The following is a 17,638-nucleotide window of genomic DNA, read 5'->3' on the forward strand; positions in this document are numbered from 1 at the left end:
CATATTTTGTAATAAATGGCAAGATATGGACTACAGATTTTATGCTGTCTACCGGTAGTGAGAGCGCACATTTAATGGAAGAGCCAATGGTTCTCTGATCAAAACCTCTGTAGCCTGCAAAAATCCTATTCAATACTTTATTCAGAAATGTATTCAGTGGGCTTCCTCCCACATAAAGATGCATAATATTGCAACCTTAGGCTCACGGTTGCTTTATTTGAAATTTTCTGAAATTCTCTTTCAGAGTAGGTCTTCACTGTACCCTTTTTCAGAGTGGGAAGAGCATACTTTTTATTTCATTTCATTTTGATCCTGCCCTTCCTTTAAGGAATTTAAGGCAGAGTATCTCACCCCCCTTTTCCCCTCATGGAGAATGCGGATTTGAACCTGCCTAACTAGTGCAGCCCAAAAGTCTTATTTGTTGATATTATTTGGGGAAAAGAGAGTCTGTCCCTTTAAGACTCCCATCATATCCCTCTCAAACCCTTCCTATCAGTTCTCTTGTGTATCAGGCAGTCATTCCAGGTATAAGTATTTTGATCCTTGGCATTCTTCTTCATTTTCTCTTCGAATTCTTTCTGCATCGAACCTAGGAAAATGTCATAAGTGCACAAGCAGGAAAATCCTCCCTTCTTTTGTGATAGATTGGCAGAGAATGGGTTTAAGCCAGGCATGGGCAAACTCCAGCCCTCCAGCTGTTTTGAGATTACAGTTCCCATCATCCCTGACCACTGGTCCTGTTAGCTAGGGATGATGGGAATTGTAGTTCCAAAACATCTGGAGGGCCGGAGTTTGCCTATGCCTGGTTTAAGCTATAGTAGCTGCCACTGAATTCAACATGTCCTATTGTACTACTGTATTTGCCTCCACCCTCCATAATTTTTATATGCTTTCAGTTGGAAGGCACTGCAATTATTATTTTTATTATTATTATTATTATTACCCCACCCATCTGGCTGGGTTTCCCCAGCCACACTGGGCGACTCCCAATAGAATATAAAAACACGATAAATACGTCAAACATTAAAAACTTCCCTAAACAGGGCTGCCTTCAGATGTCTTCTAAAAGTCAGATAGTTGTTTATTTCCTTGACATCAGCTGGGAGGGCGTTCCACAGGGCGGGCGCCACTACCGAGAAGGCCCTCTGCCTGGTTCCCTGTAATCTCACTTCTTGCAGGGAGGGAACTGCCAGAAGGCCCTTGGCACTGGATCTCAGTGCCTGGGCTGGATGATGCAATTAGGCTTATTTGGAGTTCCTAGTGATAGCATGAAAAGCTTTTAAAATAATATTTCCATATTGCTGATGGTTTAGTGTTCACTGGCACAAGTAAAAGCTGAATGAAAACTATTTTTCCCTCCAGAAGACATGGCAAAATGTAAATAGCAATCTTATGCGTACTTACTCCAAAGTAAGTCGCATCATGTTTAATGGGGTTTACTCTCTAGCAAGTTCTTTTTATTGCAATCCTTTACCCACTTTATCCTTTACCTGGGAATAATAATAATAATAATTTATTATTTATACCCCGCCCATCTGGCTGGGTTTCCCCAGCAACTCTGGGCGGCTTCCAACAAAGTACAGTGGTACCTTGGGTTACATACGCTTCAGGTTACATACGCTTTAGGTTACACACTCCGCTAACCCAGAAATAGTACCTCGGGTTAAGAACTTTGCTTCAGGATGAGAACAGAAATCGTGCAGCGACGGCGCAGCGGCAGCAGGAGGTCCTATTAGCTAAAGTGGTGCCTCAGGTTAAAAACAGTTTCAGGTTAAGAACAGACCTCCAGAACGAATTAAATTCTTAACCCGAGGCACCACTGTATTAAAATACAGTGGTCTGTTAAACCTTAAAAGCTTCCCTAAACAGGGTTGCCTCCAGGGATCTGTATAGGATTGCTTTGTAAAAGACTGAGCAGCCATCGCCTCACTAACCAGCCTTAAGAAAGCTACTTTCTCTCATCCTTAGCCCTCCCCACCCCTTAGAATAATAATTAAAAAAAGACTTCAACTGTGTGGGAGTAGTTTATCGGAATATGACTTCTCTGTTTCAGCCTGTATTTTCTGACTAGTTTGCTTCCTCTTGGGCATTCCAACCCGTGCGAATGATAAAATTTTTGGTGTGAACTGGGCATTCCATTTTTATATTCAGCCTGAGTCTTGTGCAATGAAGAAAAGAGCAGGTTTTTACAGAACTTCAGCAGTTCAAGAGCAAAGCTTGACCTAAGGATTGCAGCAGATGAGACAACAAACTTAAGTGCGTCTTGGGTACAGTTCTGTACATTGTGTATCTCTTGGTATTATTTCTTCTCTTCATACAGCTTTTATTTTTCACATTAAAGACCCGAAAGCAAAGCCCGGCTGCTGGAGACCAAGGGGGAAGGAGGCTATTGTGTTCAGAAGAAAAAGGCTCATGACTTGGCTTTCCTGTTTAGGAAACACGCACGACTTTTTAAAGGGACAGTGGCTTGTGATGACAGTTCCCCAAGTGCCCGCTGTCCTTCTTCACCGAATTGAACAGGAACTGGACGCGGAGGAAAGGGAAACTATGCAGTATTTGTGCCGAGATCTTGTTCCTGACGTACCTGCAGCAGAGACCCGGAAACTCTTCGTGGCTTTGAACGAGAGGGAGATACTGACGCTCAGCACTTTGTCTGAACTCCTGTACAGACTGAAGAGATTTGACTTGCTGAGGAAAGTCCTGGGGACTGGGAAGGCAGCCGTGGAAGCCAATTTGTCTCAGTTTCCCCCGTTGATACCAAAGTACAGGTGAGTTCAGTGCATCGATTTCCTCCGCGGCTAGTGATTTAAGGTAACCACATTCACTTGCTTGTTTCATATTTATTTATTTATTTATTTATAATAATTTTTATTAATTTTAACATATGAATTATAATACATACCACAAAACTTCACCACTAAAACAATCTTTTTATGGACTCCCATCAGCACCTCTGATGATCCCCCATTTTAACCACTTCTTATGCATTTCTTAAATTCATATTGCCTTTAATTATCTTAACTAATTATCCTCCCCTTTATCCATTTTTGCAATAGTTCCAATAATTCACCTCACAAAACTTCTTGCAAACCTACAAACGTAGATTGATCATTACTTTTCAAATAGTCTGTAAATTTACACCAGTCTTCTGTGAATTTCGGGTCCCGCAGATTTCGAATCCTTCCTGTTAGTTTGTCTAATTCTGCATAGTCCATTAATTTCATCTTCCATTCTTCTTTCGTCGGTAATTCTTCTTGCTTCCATTTTTGTGCTAATAATATTCTTGCTGCCGTCATTGCACATAAAAACAGCTTACATCTTTTCTATTTATATCACTTCCTACCATGCCCAGTAAAAATGCTTCTGGTTTCTTTATGAATGTATATTTCAACATTTTTTTCATCTCATTATATATCATTTCCCAGAAGCTTTTCACTTTTTTACATTCCCACCACATGTGATAAAATGTTCCTTCTTTTTCTTTACATTTCCAACATTTGTTGCTAACTTGGTATATTTTAGCTAATTTAACAGGTGTAATATACCATCTATAAATCATTTTCATCACATTTTTTTTGGCTGTTTCATATTTAAACATCAAGAAAGATCAGATGGCAGTATTTTGGTAGGGCTTCAGCATATATTTTGCAGTACTGTATTCTTTCCTCTTCTCTCTCCAGGGGAAAACATCCAGATTAAATCAAGATAGTAAATCAGATCAACTCCATGCTTTCCAACTCCCATGTGGGCTTGAAATGCAAAGAAGGGGCAAATGGGTTCTGTCCCCATGTTCAGTGTCATCCACCACAACCCCCGCCCAATGCATGCCAGGAAACAAACCACAAAACAGGATTCAGATAACCTGACTCGCTAGACTCTGGCTTATGTCAGCAGCGCTGCAGCAGGAACGATTCAGGAGCTTTTGAGCAATGTGCCTTGGTTTGTTTCAAACTACAGTGGTACCTCAGGTTACATACGCTTCAGGTTACAGACTCCGCTAACCCAGAAATAGTGCTTCAGGTTAAGAACTTTGCTTCAGGATGAGAACAGAAATCGTGGTGCGGTGGCAGCAGGAGGCCCCATTAGCTAAAGTGGTGCTTCAGGTTAAGAACAATTTCAGGTTAAGAACGGACCTCCGGAACAAATTAAGTACTTAACCCGAGGTACCACTGTATAGTTTTAATGTGTTGTGTAAACCAGACCGCTGAGAGGGGGAAAGAATGCCTTCTGCTGGGTCAAGGACAATAATAATAATAATAATAATAATAATAATAATAATAATAATAATAATTTATTTATACCCCGCCCATCTGGCTGGGTTTCCCCAGCCACTCTGGGCGGCTTCCAACAGAACACCAAAATACAATAACCTATTAAACATTAAAAGCTTCCCTAAACAGGGCTGCCTTCAGATGTCTTCTAAAAGTCTGGTAGTTGTTTTTCTCTTTGACATCTGGTGGGAGGGCGTTCCACAGGGTGGGCGCCACAACTGAGAAGGCCCTCTGCCTGGTTCCCTGTAACTTGGCTTCTCGCAGCGAAGGAACTGCCAGAAGGCCCTTGGTGCTGGACCTCAGTGTCCGGGCAGAACGATGGGGGTGGAGACGCTCCTTCAGGTATACTGGACCGAGGCCGTTCAGGGCTTTAAAGGTCAGCACCAACACTTTGAATTGTGCTCGGAAACGTACTGGGAGCCAATGTAGGCTCTGTATTGTGTACACGAGCCTTCGTCAGACTGGATAGCAGCTTCCATCAGCCCCAGCCATCATGGCTACTAGAGATGATGGGATTTGGAGTTTTAAAACAACCAACTTTGGGGAAGTGGCTGGTCCATGCCGACCAGAAGTGGCTTTTCAGATAGAAGCCTGTTCCAACTCTAGCTGGAGATGCCAGGGACTGGACTTGTACATGCAGATATATGACTTCTTTCTCAGCCCCCCTTTTCATCTTCTCTCTCGGTGTCTCCCACGCAGCATTAAATGAGCAGCACATTGTCCTCCTTCATTATTTATTTTTTAAAAGTGCAAGGCTGAGAAGGACTCAGTTTTTCAGGAGCTCACCTGCCTGAATCGCTGACCTGGACTTTGCCATGCCTCCTGTTTTGTGTCAATGCAGATACAGGATAGGGCAACTTCCTTCAGAGGTGAGAGATTTTGCTACAAGTCTGCATTGGCAGTGATGGAACGCTCCTGTCATATTCAGTGCATAAATACAGCAGAAATCCACTCTCAGAATGGGTACCCTGGACTGACAACAGCCTGTATTCATTCATTCCTTGCAATTCACAGTGCAGTCCTGTGCATTTTTTCCCTCGGAAATAAGTCCAGTTGTGCCCTTCTACTCCCAGAAGGTTGTTTCCTCCAGATGAGCTTTCCATGAACAGAAAGGGGAAGACGGGTGATTTTTTAGCAAACTTCCCCTTTTTCCTGCAACTTCCTACACTGTTTCAAAGGATCAAGAGTAGCTCAGGAGAGGAGAGAAAACCAACCAAACCACTCTCCTCCAATTCCATTCACTGCATCCAAGAGACTTCCATGAGTGAAGGATCATAACCCATTGTGTTTAATTCCCCTAGTTAAATGTTTTTGGGACAGCAGGTGGAGAATGATTGTTCCAGTCCACGAGCATAAATACTGTAGTGTAAAAAAGCAGGGTTTTGTTTGTGTGTGCTTAAAAAATCGGTTCAGGAAGGAATTGTGTGTGGTATGGGAAGTACTGACTGACCCAATCATCAAGAGAAATGGGATTATGAATTAATTTCAAATGGCAACTCTCTGTGTTTGTGCGCAGGGTGCTAATGGCAGAAATCAGCAAGGAACTGGATGAAGAAGATCTGCGTTCCTTTATGTTCCTCATGATGAACGATACATCCTATGGGAAGACAGCAAAAGAGAAGGTTTGTTACCTCTTTCTGAAATCCTGGAGCTTCACAAAACTGTGAAGCTGTTAAGCTTAAAGGCCTCCTTTGTGTGAAAAGCCGCGTGCTTCCTTTTAATGGAAAGAGAACAGATACTCGGAGGGAAGGAAGTTTGAGGGGGGGAAACCTTGAGCGTTGTTTCCCAAACTTGAGTCTCCATCTGTTTTTGGACTACAGTTACCATCACCCCTGACCACTGGTCCTGCTAGCTAGGGGTGATGGGAGTTGTAGTCCACAAACAGCTGGAGACCCAAGTTTGGGAAACCCTAAACCAGAGGATAGCTCAGTGTGGCCCTCCAGGCCTCTTCCTGGCCCTTGGCCCTGTCATCAGTCCTGCTGCACATTGCCCTCAAGTGGTTTTGCCGGTGTGCAGTGCTGGGTTGCAACTGTGATAATGCCTCTTGCTTGGCTGATGAAGAGACGTCGCTGTGTCAAAAACCTTCTGACTTTTGCACAGCTGGAATGTAGAGTTCTTTGCCAACGTAAAAGTTCCAATTTCCAATTATTTTTATTTGTGAATGGCATCATTCGGAAGGAGAACAAAAAGGAAAACAACAACAATAACCATAAAAATCATCTGGCACAGACATACAATAAAACCACGGTCACAGCTACTAAAATTATTTGTTGCATATAGAATAGAATAGCAGAAGATTCTCGGGTAAGATGTGGCAAATTAAATATCCGAATCCCTTTTGCAGTTGACTTCTATTTTGTCTAGTTCCTTCCTCCTGATCTTCTTAGCTGCCGGCGCATAGAGTGCTACTTTATAAGTAACAAAGTCGTCGGTATTGCTCAGCAGCCATTTCACCCTTTCTACCCTATTCACATGTGTTCCATTCGTAAACGGGTTTTATAATTTGGTCTCTTGGGTCTATATATAACAGGCACTGCAATAAATAATGGCACGGGTCCTCGACGCAGGGTTGTCAACACAGACAGAGTCTCTCTCCGTAATGTACTTTGCCGTACCGTCCGTCCAACATTGCCGAGGGCATCGATTGGAATCGTAGTTCTGTAAAAGTGGTTCTTAGTTCTGTAAAGGCGGCAACTGGGAGCTTTGTCAGATATCTGACTCGGGCATGCTCTGTTTTGATAAGTAGAAACCATGGTGAGCTCTTGCCAACGTAAGAGTTGCAGCTGTTGCTCTGCCTAGTCCCATCCACCATTGGCAATGTGGCCCTTGGACTGAATAAGTTTTTCTACTTTGGTGATCAGGGCAGAATGAATAAACGCAGTGGAACGGAAAAATCAGGATAGAAAGCAAAGGGGCTGGTATGATAATGCCCTTTCAAATGTGTGGGTGGAAGAATCATCATCAATCTTTATTACGGTCCAGAGACCCAACAAATCGTTACAAAGCAATGCACAATTCATACAGCCTACCTCCAGGTTAAACGAGCATTTTGTTCAGAATATAGGGATCATTGGTTCTTGCAACCACTGAGAAAAACTTTGCCACTGCTAATGTTCTAGCATTTGTCCGGTCTTCCAATAGGAACCTGACATAGTGAGCCTCTGATTTTCCCGGGAAAGGTACCAGCAAGGCTAGTATCAGTTCAGCCTTGGCTTGCTCATATTTTGCACAGTGCAACAAAATATGTTTTATGGAATCGATGTCTTGAGCACACGAGCAAAGTCTGTCCTGGTAGGGAACTCCTCTCAACCTGCCATCCAACACTGCAGAAGGAAAGACGTTTAGTCTGGCTTTGGTGAATAGCCTTCGGTAGTTTGGTACTGTCAGGTTTTTAATGTAAGATGTTAACTTAAAAATATGCCCATATTGTACTCCTACTGCCAGCGAACTACAGACTGCGTGTGATCGAGATCGCAAGTCACTGTGTGCATTATCCCATAATCTTTGCTTTAACGTCTTTAGGGTGCCTTCATAACCCAGGTAATACAGTTGGGGGGGGTGACAGACCAATAGAGGTGGCTTTTTTAGCCACGGTGGAAGAATCTATTCCCACAAAAGTCAAATACATTAATGGGTTTGATCGGACATTGCTGTAAACAGCTTTTGGCTTGGCTTGTCCCAAAGGCAGCAAAGCCCATCATGTTAAATTCAGCAGAGAGCATCGTTCTATCATTCAAACCGGGTACCAAATCCAGACAGCAAAGGGCAATGTGGAAAGGCATTGGGTGGCTGCCTTGTCAACTCATGAGTTATTTTTTTTGCCTTCTTGGAATTTCACAAAAAATGTAAGCACCTTTTCATAGGCATTCCATGTAATAACACACTTCTGAAAAAACAACCCTGATTTGCTTGTTTCTAAAGCTGGTCTTCAGTTGGGTGTTTTCTCTGCTACATGCTCTGAGGAATTGGAGCAGAGCAAATTCAAACTCTAAATGACTAAGTAGAGAAAAGAAAGAAGTTGTCTGTTCCTCTTTCTCTTTCTCTTTTCATCCGCCCCCCACCCAAGGGTGCTGTTAATTGTGCAGTTGTTCCTGCATTGGAATTTTGAAAGTATTGATCTGTGTCTCACAAGGGGAATATCAGTATTTACATTAGTTAGAATTATGTCCCGTATGTATATGAGACATGCCTTAGATATGAGTCAAGAGTTCTGTAGCTGACTGAGCAGGGGAGAGAAATGCAAATCATTCATCTGAGAACTTACTTTGGTGGGTCTTGCAAGAGCTTCAGACTCTCAGCTCTCAATGTGATAGCTAACAACACTTCTGCAACCCGTTCTTCCACCCAAAAGTTTATTCGATGAGGGCCCTTTTTGATCCAGTAGATTAAGGGAACCTTGGGCCCAGGGCTGAATGTGGCCCTCCAAGCTTCCATATCTGGTCCTTGAGACTCTTTCACATGCCACACCCCTTACTGGTCTTTCACCACAAAGTCCTTGAGCACTTTTGCTGTGCTGGAATATGTCATTTAACTCCTGTCTAAAATGTATGATTATTTGCTGGAATGGGACACTAAGGATGAGTTAATAAAAGAAGTCATGGTAAAGCGGGCGGTGGACTTTGGTCACAACATTGAATATGATAAATGGGTTAAATTATGGAACGAAGGTATGAAATTTACAGCGTGCTCCACCTTAAGAGAAAATTTAGGGGAAATGATGTACCGGTGGTATATTACCCCGGTCAAATTGGCAAAAATGTATAAATTGAGCAATAAAGCTTGTTGGAAATGTAAATTAAAAGATGGGGATTTATACCTCATGTGGTGGGAGTGTGAAAAGATGAAAAAGTTCTGGGACTTAATATATAATGAACTGAAGAAACTTTTTAAGTATACATTCCTGAAAAAACCGGAGGCTTTTCTATTAGGGATAATAGGGGGGGAAGTAAAAAAGGAGGATCATGAATTATTCCAATATGCTACAGTAGCAGCTAGGATCCTCGTGGCTCAAAAGTGGAAATCACCGGAGACTCCAACGGTAATGGAATGGCAGGCCAAATTTTTTGAGTATACAGAATTAGCTAAAATGACTTATAAAATCCTAGACCAAAAAGGGACAAAGTTTGAAGAAGAGTGGGGTAAATTTGTTGCATACATAAGAATTAACTGTAGAAGTTTAAAAACTATAGCAGGGTTAACATAAATCCTGTGATGTGTATAGAAGGTGAATAAGAATCTGCGAGAGAAGATATATATTAAAAAAACCGAAGGAAGGAAGGAAGGAAGTCTGGGCGTGAATGTACGCAGTGTAAATAAGATGACATAATATGATGACTGTAAAAGATTGTTTTATTTTTGTTTGTGAAAAACTCAATAAAAAGCATTAAAAAAACCAAAAAAAACACCACTTATCTTGTTTGCTTGGGGGGTGTGAATTTTTGTAGAAACTAGCTTACTGTAGATACTGAACTGTGCTTGCTTACTGAACAAATGAATGTGGCCCCTGGAAAGCTGTCCAGAAAGCCAAGTAGCCTTTGAACTGAAAATGTTTCCCCACCCCTGCTGTAAATAAAAGTCTAGGGCTTTCCATATAAGTTGCAGGCTCAAACTCTGCTCAGCAGTAAACTCACAGTGTTGGCAGCTTTGCGCTCATGCCACCGTGTCTTGGACTCAGTTCCTCATCTGTAAAATGGGAAATATCAACTTTGCAGTGTTTTCAGATGGGCGGAGTAATATTTTGCGCTTACTCGCAAGGTAGCCTGTGTAGGAAACGCTAGTGCCGGTGTTGGTTGTACACATCAACCAAAAAGAAAAAGAAAAAATATTTGTGGACTCTGAAATATTAAAATAAAGCATATTGTTTCCCATTTTGTTTCTCTGGCCTCCTTGCAAGTTGGATGTATACTGCTTGGTCTGCTGTTTTATACATTTGTTCCAATTCTCTTACAGACTTTCCTGACAATTATAACTGACCTTGAGAACCTAGACCTGGTGTCTCCTAGCCGCCTAGATTTTCTGGAAGATTGCTTCTTGCACATGCGCAGGAGAGACTTGGTGAAGAGGATACAGAAGTTCAAGCAGGAAGGTAAGGCTGTGAAATAATATTAACGTTGAATAGAGTATTTAAGAGAAATTGAACATGACATTCTTGGTAGGAGCTGTAGCTCAGTGGTTGAGCTCTTGCTTTGTGTGGAAAAGCGTCTCACTTGGGTATTCCCAAGCAGGCATTCCAACAACAACAATCCCTTGCAAAGAATCCTGGGTAGTTTAGCGCACAGAGCTACACTCCATACCTGCCAAGGCTGTTTCCCAGCCAATGGAATGACCATGACAGAGAGTTAACTCTTTATTATTATTATTATTATTATTATTATTATTATTATTATTATTTATACCCCGCCCATCTGGCTTGGTTTCCCCAGCCACTCTGGGCGGCTTCCAACAAAATATTAAAAATACAATAAAACACCAGACATTAAAAACTTCCCTAAACAGGGCTGCCTTCAGATGTCTTCTAAAAGTCAGATACTTGTTTATTTCCTTGACATCTGATGGGAGGGCATTCCACAGGGTGGGCGCCACTACCGAGAAGGCCCTCTGCCTGGTTCCCTGTAACCTCACCTCACAGTGAGAAAATCACCAGAAGGCCCTCGGAGCTGGACCTCACTCTCCAGGCTGAACGATGAGTGTTACTATTGTCAATGAGTAACACAGTCGCCTCTACAGCTCTGGATACCTAACCACACCAATGTAGCGTTGCGGCAGCTACTCCCAGGCCTGCAACTGGGAACCACTCCCCCTTCACCAGTTTATGTACCTTCCGACAGGCTGTGTGCATGTTTCCAAAGACTACGCCTGCATAGAATTTGCCGCTGCTCTCCTCACTTCACGTCTCACCTGGTTCTGGGAGACAGTGGTGCAGGAGAGGGTGGGAAAGCACCCAACCTTTCTCTCGCCTAGCCTGCCTCTTCCTCCTCTTCTTCCAGCTCTGAAGCTTCCCTTGCCTCTGATTCTTGCCTCCAGGCTCATACAGGTCGCCACAAAGCACAGCCACTCTCTTCCAAGTCAGACTCCATCTTCCTTTCCCCTGGTGTACACTTGTTCTGCCAGTCCCTGACACCACCACTGTTAGCAGTTCCCAGGATTATTGAGGAGAGAGGTGCTGTTTAAATGTAAGGCCTACTGATTTTCTCAGTTACTGCCCTCCAAATCTACCACCAGGGAGGGCACTCATATGATTAACACAGGGTTCAATTTGGGAGAGGCATTCTGAGTATTGTGAGTCCATCATAGTGTTGTTTACCAGTTCAGAAGTGGGGAAGCAACGAAGGGCACTTTGTTGCTTGTTGTTTAGTCGTGTCCGACTCTTTGCGACCCCATGGACCAGAGCACGCCAGGCACTCCTGTCTTCCACTGCCTCCCGCAGTTTGGTCAAACTCATGCTGGTAGCTTCGAGAACACTGTCCAACCATCTCGTCCTCTGTCATCCCCTTCTTGTGCCCTCCATCTTTCCCAACATCAGGGTCTTTTCCAGGGAGTCTTCTCTTCTCATGAGGTGGCCAAAGTATTGGAGCCTCAGCTTCAGGATCTGTCCTTCCAGTGAGCACTCAGGGCGAATTTCCTTCAGAATGGATAGCTTTGATCTTCTTGCAGTCCATGGGACTCTCAAGAGTCTCCTCCAGCACCATAATTCAAAAGCATCAATTCTTCGGCGACCAGCCTTCTTTGTGGTCCAGCTCTCACTTCCATAAATCACTATTGGGAAAACCATAGCTTTAACTATACGGACCTTTGTCGACAAGGTGATGCTTTTCAAGATGCTTTCTAGGTTTGGAAGGGCACTTTATTTATTTCTGTAACGCAAGGTTTTCCCTGATTGTGCCAAACCTGAGCATTTTACATTTTATGTAAAGGGTGCAAGGACCCCCAGTTCTGTAAAGGGAAGACGGGTGTTTTTCCTCCTCTCCTTCTGGGAAGAGGGTGGGGGCACAGTTTTAGAAGCATGTGCTAGTATACTGTTTGTTCACGATAGGCCATGGCCCAGGGCCATGAATGACCCAGTCTTAAAATGTGTTTACTCAGAGTTAAGTCCCAATGAGTTTTAAGTTCCACGCTTAAAAGTGTTAAGAGACAAAGGACAACTGGATTATAGGGAACCATTGCAATTAGAGTGCAGATTCAGTACTAATCATTTGATGATTATGGAGCAAAATAGAAATTACCGTATTTTTCGCCCTATAGGACGCACTTTTTCCCCTCCAAAAATGAAGGGGAAATGTGTGTGTGTCCTATGGGGCGAATGCAGGCTTTGCTGAAGCCTGGAGAGCATGAGGGGTCGGTGCGCACCGACCCCTCTCGCTCTCCAGGCTTCGCACAGCTCTCGCGGAGAGTTGCCAGTTCTGGGGGCTGGGGTCGGGGGAAGCTCGGGCTTCCCCCGTCCCAGCCCCGCGCCTGGGGGGGAAATAAATACCCCCCCCCAAAAAAACTAGGTGCGCCTTATGTGATGGTGCGTCCTATAGGGCGAAAAATACGGTAACTGCAAGGACGTACCACGAAGGATTTGTGCTTTGTTACAGTGAACGGTAAAAAAATTAAATCAAGCAACGGACGGGGCTGGAGTAGAAAGTTACGCTGCTAGGGAATTATGACTGTTTATATCATTTGTGAGAGCCGGTGTTCCATTTTCATCTCCAGAGCATCCCATTGGCACTTCGTCTGTATGTGCTAACAGACTTCAGGCATCATTTCCTGAGCTGTCTATTGCTGATCCTCCGGCGGTAAGTGTGAATGAACCCAATGCACTGAAATGGTTGTCCAGTCATGCTTTTAGGAGAAAGGCTGGTGCAATACCAAGAGAACATAAGAAAGCATGGATTAGTGACTGAATCGATAAGTTTGCTGCTTTAGGTCCTTTTAAAAATTGGATTTGGCACAATGTAGCACTTTTAACAGGGACGCAGGTGGTGCTGTGGGTTAAACCACAGAGCCTAGGACTTGCCGATCAGAAGGTCGGCAGTTTTTACATGAGTAGAATGTGCCCTTTTATTTAAAATGCATCTCTGGGTTATTTGTGGGGCATAGAAATTCGTTAACCCCCCCCCCCAAATATAGACCGGCCCCCCACAAGGTCTGAGGGACAGTGGACCCGCCCCCTGCTGAAAAAGTTTGCTGACCCCTAAGCTCTAAAATAGGAAGGGGAACCTGAGGAACTTTACCCAGGTATTGTCATAATACTTGCCTTCTTATATTGTCTCTCCCTTTCCTAATAATTTCCATTGTGGAATTTTCAACATGAAGTGAAATGTGATTAGTTTCTGGTTTCATTCGCAGGTTGGGAACCAAGGCAGGCTGTCAAATGGAGAATGTGCCTTTCAGGGTAAGTAAGACCTGTTAATCTTTAGTAGCCTTGTGCTGCAATCCTATACCCACTGACTTGGAAGTGAGCCCCATTGAGCTCAGTGAGCCTTATTTCTGAGTAGACATGTATAGGGCGGAGCTGTTCGGACTGTCAGTCCAGAAGTGTAGTTTTGTTAATAAAACATCCAACATTCTTTTGAGTGCTGGGAAAGATGGATCAAAGGTTTTGAACTGAGATCTTCCATATCCAAACCCGACGCTCTAACCACTGTACTTCGGTGCCTGTCTTATGCTCGGGCATCTGGGTCTCTTTATGCAGGAATATGCACCAAAATCCCCCCATTTGTTTTAATATGTTGTTAACAGTGATATTTCAACAGCCACAGATCTTGAACACACTTCTGGATCCCATATGCTTCCCCAAGGACATTCTTTTTTAAATCAAATTGACATTAAATAGCTTTGTGAGTTTCCCTGTATCGGGGGAAAAAAATTATGTCTGAGGTTTTACAATTTTTAATATGTGCTGTAAGCAGCCCAGAGCGGCTGGAGAAACCCAGCCAGATGGGTGGGGTATAATAATAATAATAATAATAATAATAATAATAATAATAATAATGTTTTGACCAGATGAAAAGTTATAATGCTGGGGTAGATGATGGTGAAGTTTTTGGCCAGGTGAAATGTACCATCAGGGTTTGGCAACACAGTGTCCTCAAGGTCTTGGTAGACTCCAGCTCTCATCATCCCCCGCTGGCATAGCCAATGTTCAGGGATGATGGGAATTGTAACTCAACCATTTCTGAAGGTCACCCATTTTCCTATCCCTGCGATAATGTCACAGCTGTTTATGTGTGTATGTGTCTTTATGTGTTGTTGTTCTTTTAAAAAAATAAACATGACTTTGTAGGAAAATACAGATCTTCCATAAATACAGTGGTGCCTCTGGATGCGAACGGGATCCGTTCCACAGCCCCGTTCGCATCCTGAAGCGAACGTAAGACGTGACTGCGTGAGTTGCGTTTCGCCGCTTCCGCGTATGTGCGTGACGTCATTTTGAGTGCGCTCCGTTACTTCCGGGTTGCCACGGAGCACAACCTGAAAATATTTAAGCTGAAGCATATTCATCCCGAGGTATGACTGTAACAACATTGAATTTTGTATTTGCAGCAGCAAAGGTTAACATATCAATACCAGAAACAGGAGGAGCTGAAGCACAGGTATCGTATAATATGTGGGCCCTTGTGTCTTTCCTAGTTACCATTCGCATCCATTTCTTTCAGTGCAGAAAGTGATGTAATTTTAGAAAGTACAGTGGTACCTCGGGTTAAGTACTTAATTCGTTCCGGAGGTCCGTTCTTAACCTGAAACTGTTCTTAACCTGAAGCATTACTTCAGCTAATGGGGCCTCCCGCTGCTGCCGCGCCACCGGAGCACAATTTCTGTTCTCATCCTGAAGCAAAGTTCTTAACCTGAGGTAATATTCTGAGTTAGCGGAGTCAGTAACCTGAAGCGTATGTAACCCGAGGTACCACTGTAATGAATTAATTAAGTAATGGACCTGGCTGTTCTTTCTCCTGTGCCTTTCTTAGAGCTGTCGAACGCATTGCACTTGGAAGGCAAGCAAGGGGTGACAAGTTCCTCCCTCTTTAAATTCTTCTGCTTTGGCTGCCACTATATTTTCATGGCTGTGAGATTTTCATGGCCCTGGGCCAAACACACATGAAAATCACAACACAATCTGCCCTTTAGAACGCTACAGATAAAGGAAATTGTGCGTGAGGACTCCAGTACTTGAGCTTTAAACAAAAGCTGAGGGCTAATTGACTCTTGGGACGCGGGTGGCGCTGTGGGTTAAACCACAGAGCCCAGGACTTGCTGATCAGAAGGTCGGCGGTTCGAATCCCTGTGACGGGGTGAGCTCCTGTTGCTCGGTCCCTGCTCCTGCCAACCTAGCAGTTCAAAAGCACGTCAAAGTGCAAGTAGATAAATAGGTACCGCTCCGGGGGAAGGTAAACGGTGTGTCCGTGTGCTGCTGTGGTTTGCCAGAAGCGGCTTAGTCATGCTGGCCACATGACCCGGAAGCTGTACGCCGGCTCCCTCGGCCAATAAAGCGAGATGAGCGCCGCAACCCCGTCAGTCACGACTGGACCTAATGGTCAGGGGTTCCTTTACCTTTACCTTTAATTGACTCTTACCATCTTGTCACCAGCATTTGTCTGCTCAACTTGAGACTGGGGAGAGCTGCTTCCAGTTAGAGGAGTCCTGGGAACTAGGCCCAACCAACTTGGACTACAATACTAACCATGTCTGTCCATTGAGTTCAGTGGGAGTTACTCCCAGGTTAGTAGGGTTAGGATCACAGCTGTAGTCTAGATCCAACCCATAGACCTCTCCCAGACCTACAGAAGGTGAGAGCCATTGTCTCTTAAAAAAAACTATCACTGCCAACACCTGTGTTATCTAAGGTCTGCTTTCACTCCGTACAGAGCCCCACTCAGCTAGGAATTTCTTTTTTTTTTTAATATAATTTTTATTAACAGGCCAATCAAATTACATTAATTCCAAATCACATTAGTTCCAAATTATATAGCCAAAATTTTAAAATTTTTTGTTGGGGGTACCCATACTTCAAGCTCCGAAAGGGATCCAAACTTCACTCTTGCTGCTGCTTTAATTAAACAGTTCTATCCAGTTCTGTCCAGATAGTCTCTTAGTTATTTTCCTCATCTTCTTGTTGTTATCATATATTCCTTTCTTTGTGATCTCTGATAATCTTCACAAGCGGGTTGCAAACAAACATATTCTGTGTGGGTTTTACACTCTCCAAGAGTCATATCACATAAAGGACAGACGCCATTTCCACACCTCCGTAAAAAACATTCCCACAGTCTGTCCGATGATTTCCACAGGCTTGCCAATCTATATTGGGGGACCTGCCAGATCAAGATCACATTCCGATAACCATACATTCACATTCCGATGACCCTGGTCCTCCTCCCCCTCGTCCTCCTATGGGCAAGCCTGTCTTAACGAAAGTCCATTTGTAACTGCGTCATAAAACTTTCTTTCCATTCCCCGATGTTTCCACTCTTTCATCAGTAATTCATTCCCACACAGTTCTTAACTCCTGCTTGTGATTAGTAATTAGCAACGATTCTTCTCTCTGGAGGGGAGGGTTATTGGTACTCACATAAGACAAAATAAGAAAAGTTTTTTCCTCCCCCCTTTCCGTTTCACTCCAACATACCAGTCTTTTAATGATGATTCTTCACTTGATTTATTTGTCCAGCCCGTCGCTCTGCTCGCAGAGCTCCCATTAATCAGCAGTCTTTACTCCCAATCTTCACTTGATGTATGTGCATTAGCTTCTTTCCGATTATGTATTTCCAATTATATATTTCGAGCTAATGCGAACCAGTGCGCGATTAGAGACAGCGTCAGGGAGAGCCGACCTCGCCCGAGGGCTTCGTGCCAAGTGTCCTCACCCCCTTGGGTGGACACAGCTGGCAAGGCAGTCCCCCCCCATTCCCTTGGGGGGGGCAAGGGAGGCTGCATACTCCCATCACAGCCTCTTAATTACCTCGTGTGGGTCGGAGAGATGTTATTGTCAGCCATCTTCCAATGCGCCCCCTGGTGGCCCCTCGGCTAGGAATTTCTTGCAGGTGTATTCCGCACAATACTAGTGCATTAGAGGTAGATATATTATACTAATCCATACACCATTCTGCTTTATTAGATGTTCCCCGACATTATTGCCATCCTGCTGGGAAAGGGCACTCTTGCACGATGCTACAACAAAATAGTGCGGCAGGCGGGGGTGGGTGGGTTGGATAAACTGGAACATTTGTAGTAAATAAAAAAAGAAGTTGCGGGATTTTAGCAGGAAGTTATGGGGCATGCACCAATTGGAAACAAAGGATGATGTCTGCCCTGAGATTTTTGCAGGCACAAACTGTACAGGAAGTGGGATTATTCATAACTGCTTCCGATACCCTAATGAGCACTAA

At 43.8% G+C, this 17,638-nt stretch overlaps 1 protein-coding gene across 5 annotated transcripts in view; it reads left to right on the top strand.

Moving 5' to 3' along the window:
- The window catches only part of CFLAR (CASP8 and FADD like apoptosis regulator), a 39,929-nt gene that overhangs the window by 4,581 nt on the left and 17,710 nt on the right, over positions 1–17,638 (top strand). For 3 of the 5 annotated variants that reach the window (XM_081017883.1, XM_081017884.1, XM_081017887.1), the window contains 6 exons: positions 2,321–2,768; positions 5,788–5,893; positions 10,221–10,356; positions 12,966–13,048; positions 13,602–13,647; positions 14,799–14,848. In XM_081017883.1, the coding sequence (XP_080874009.1) occupies positions 2,413–2,768; positions 5,788–5,893; positions 10,221–10,356; positions 12,966–13,048; positions 13,602–13,647; positions 14,799–14,848 (777 nt within the window). In that variant the 5' untranslated portion in view covers positions 2,321–2,412. The remainder of the gene's footprint in view (positions 1–2,320; positions 2,769–5,787; positions 5,894–10,220; positions 10,357–12,965; positions 13,049–13,601; positions 13,648–14,798; positions 14,849–17,638) is intronic. The other 2 variants (XM_081017885.1, XM_081017886.1) reach the window with 1 other exon arrangement.

Source organism: Podarcis pityusensis (genome assembly GCF_964106645.2).
Source record: "Podarcis pityusensis genome assembly, chromosome: 1".
Taxonomy (NCBI): domain Eukaryota; kingdom Metazoa; phylum Chordata; class Lepidosauria; order Squamata; family Lacertidae; genus Podarcis; species Podarcis pityusensis.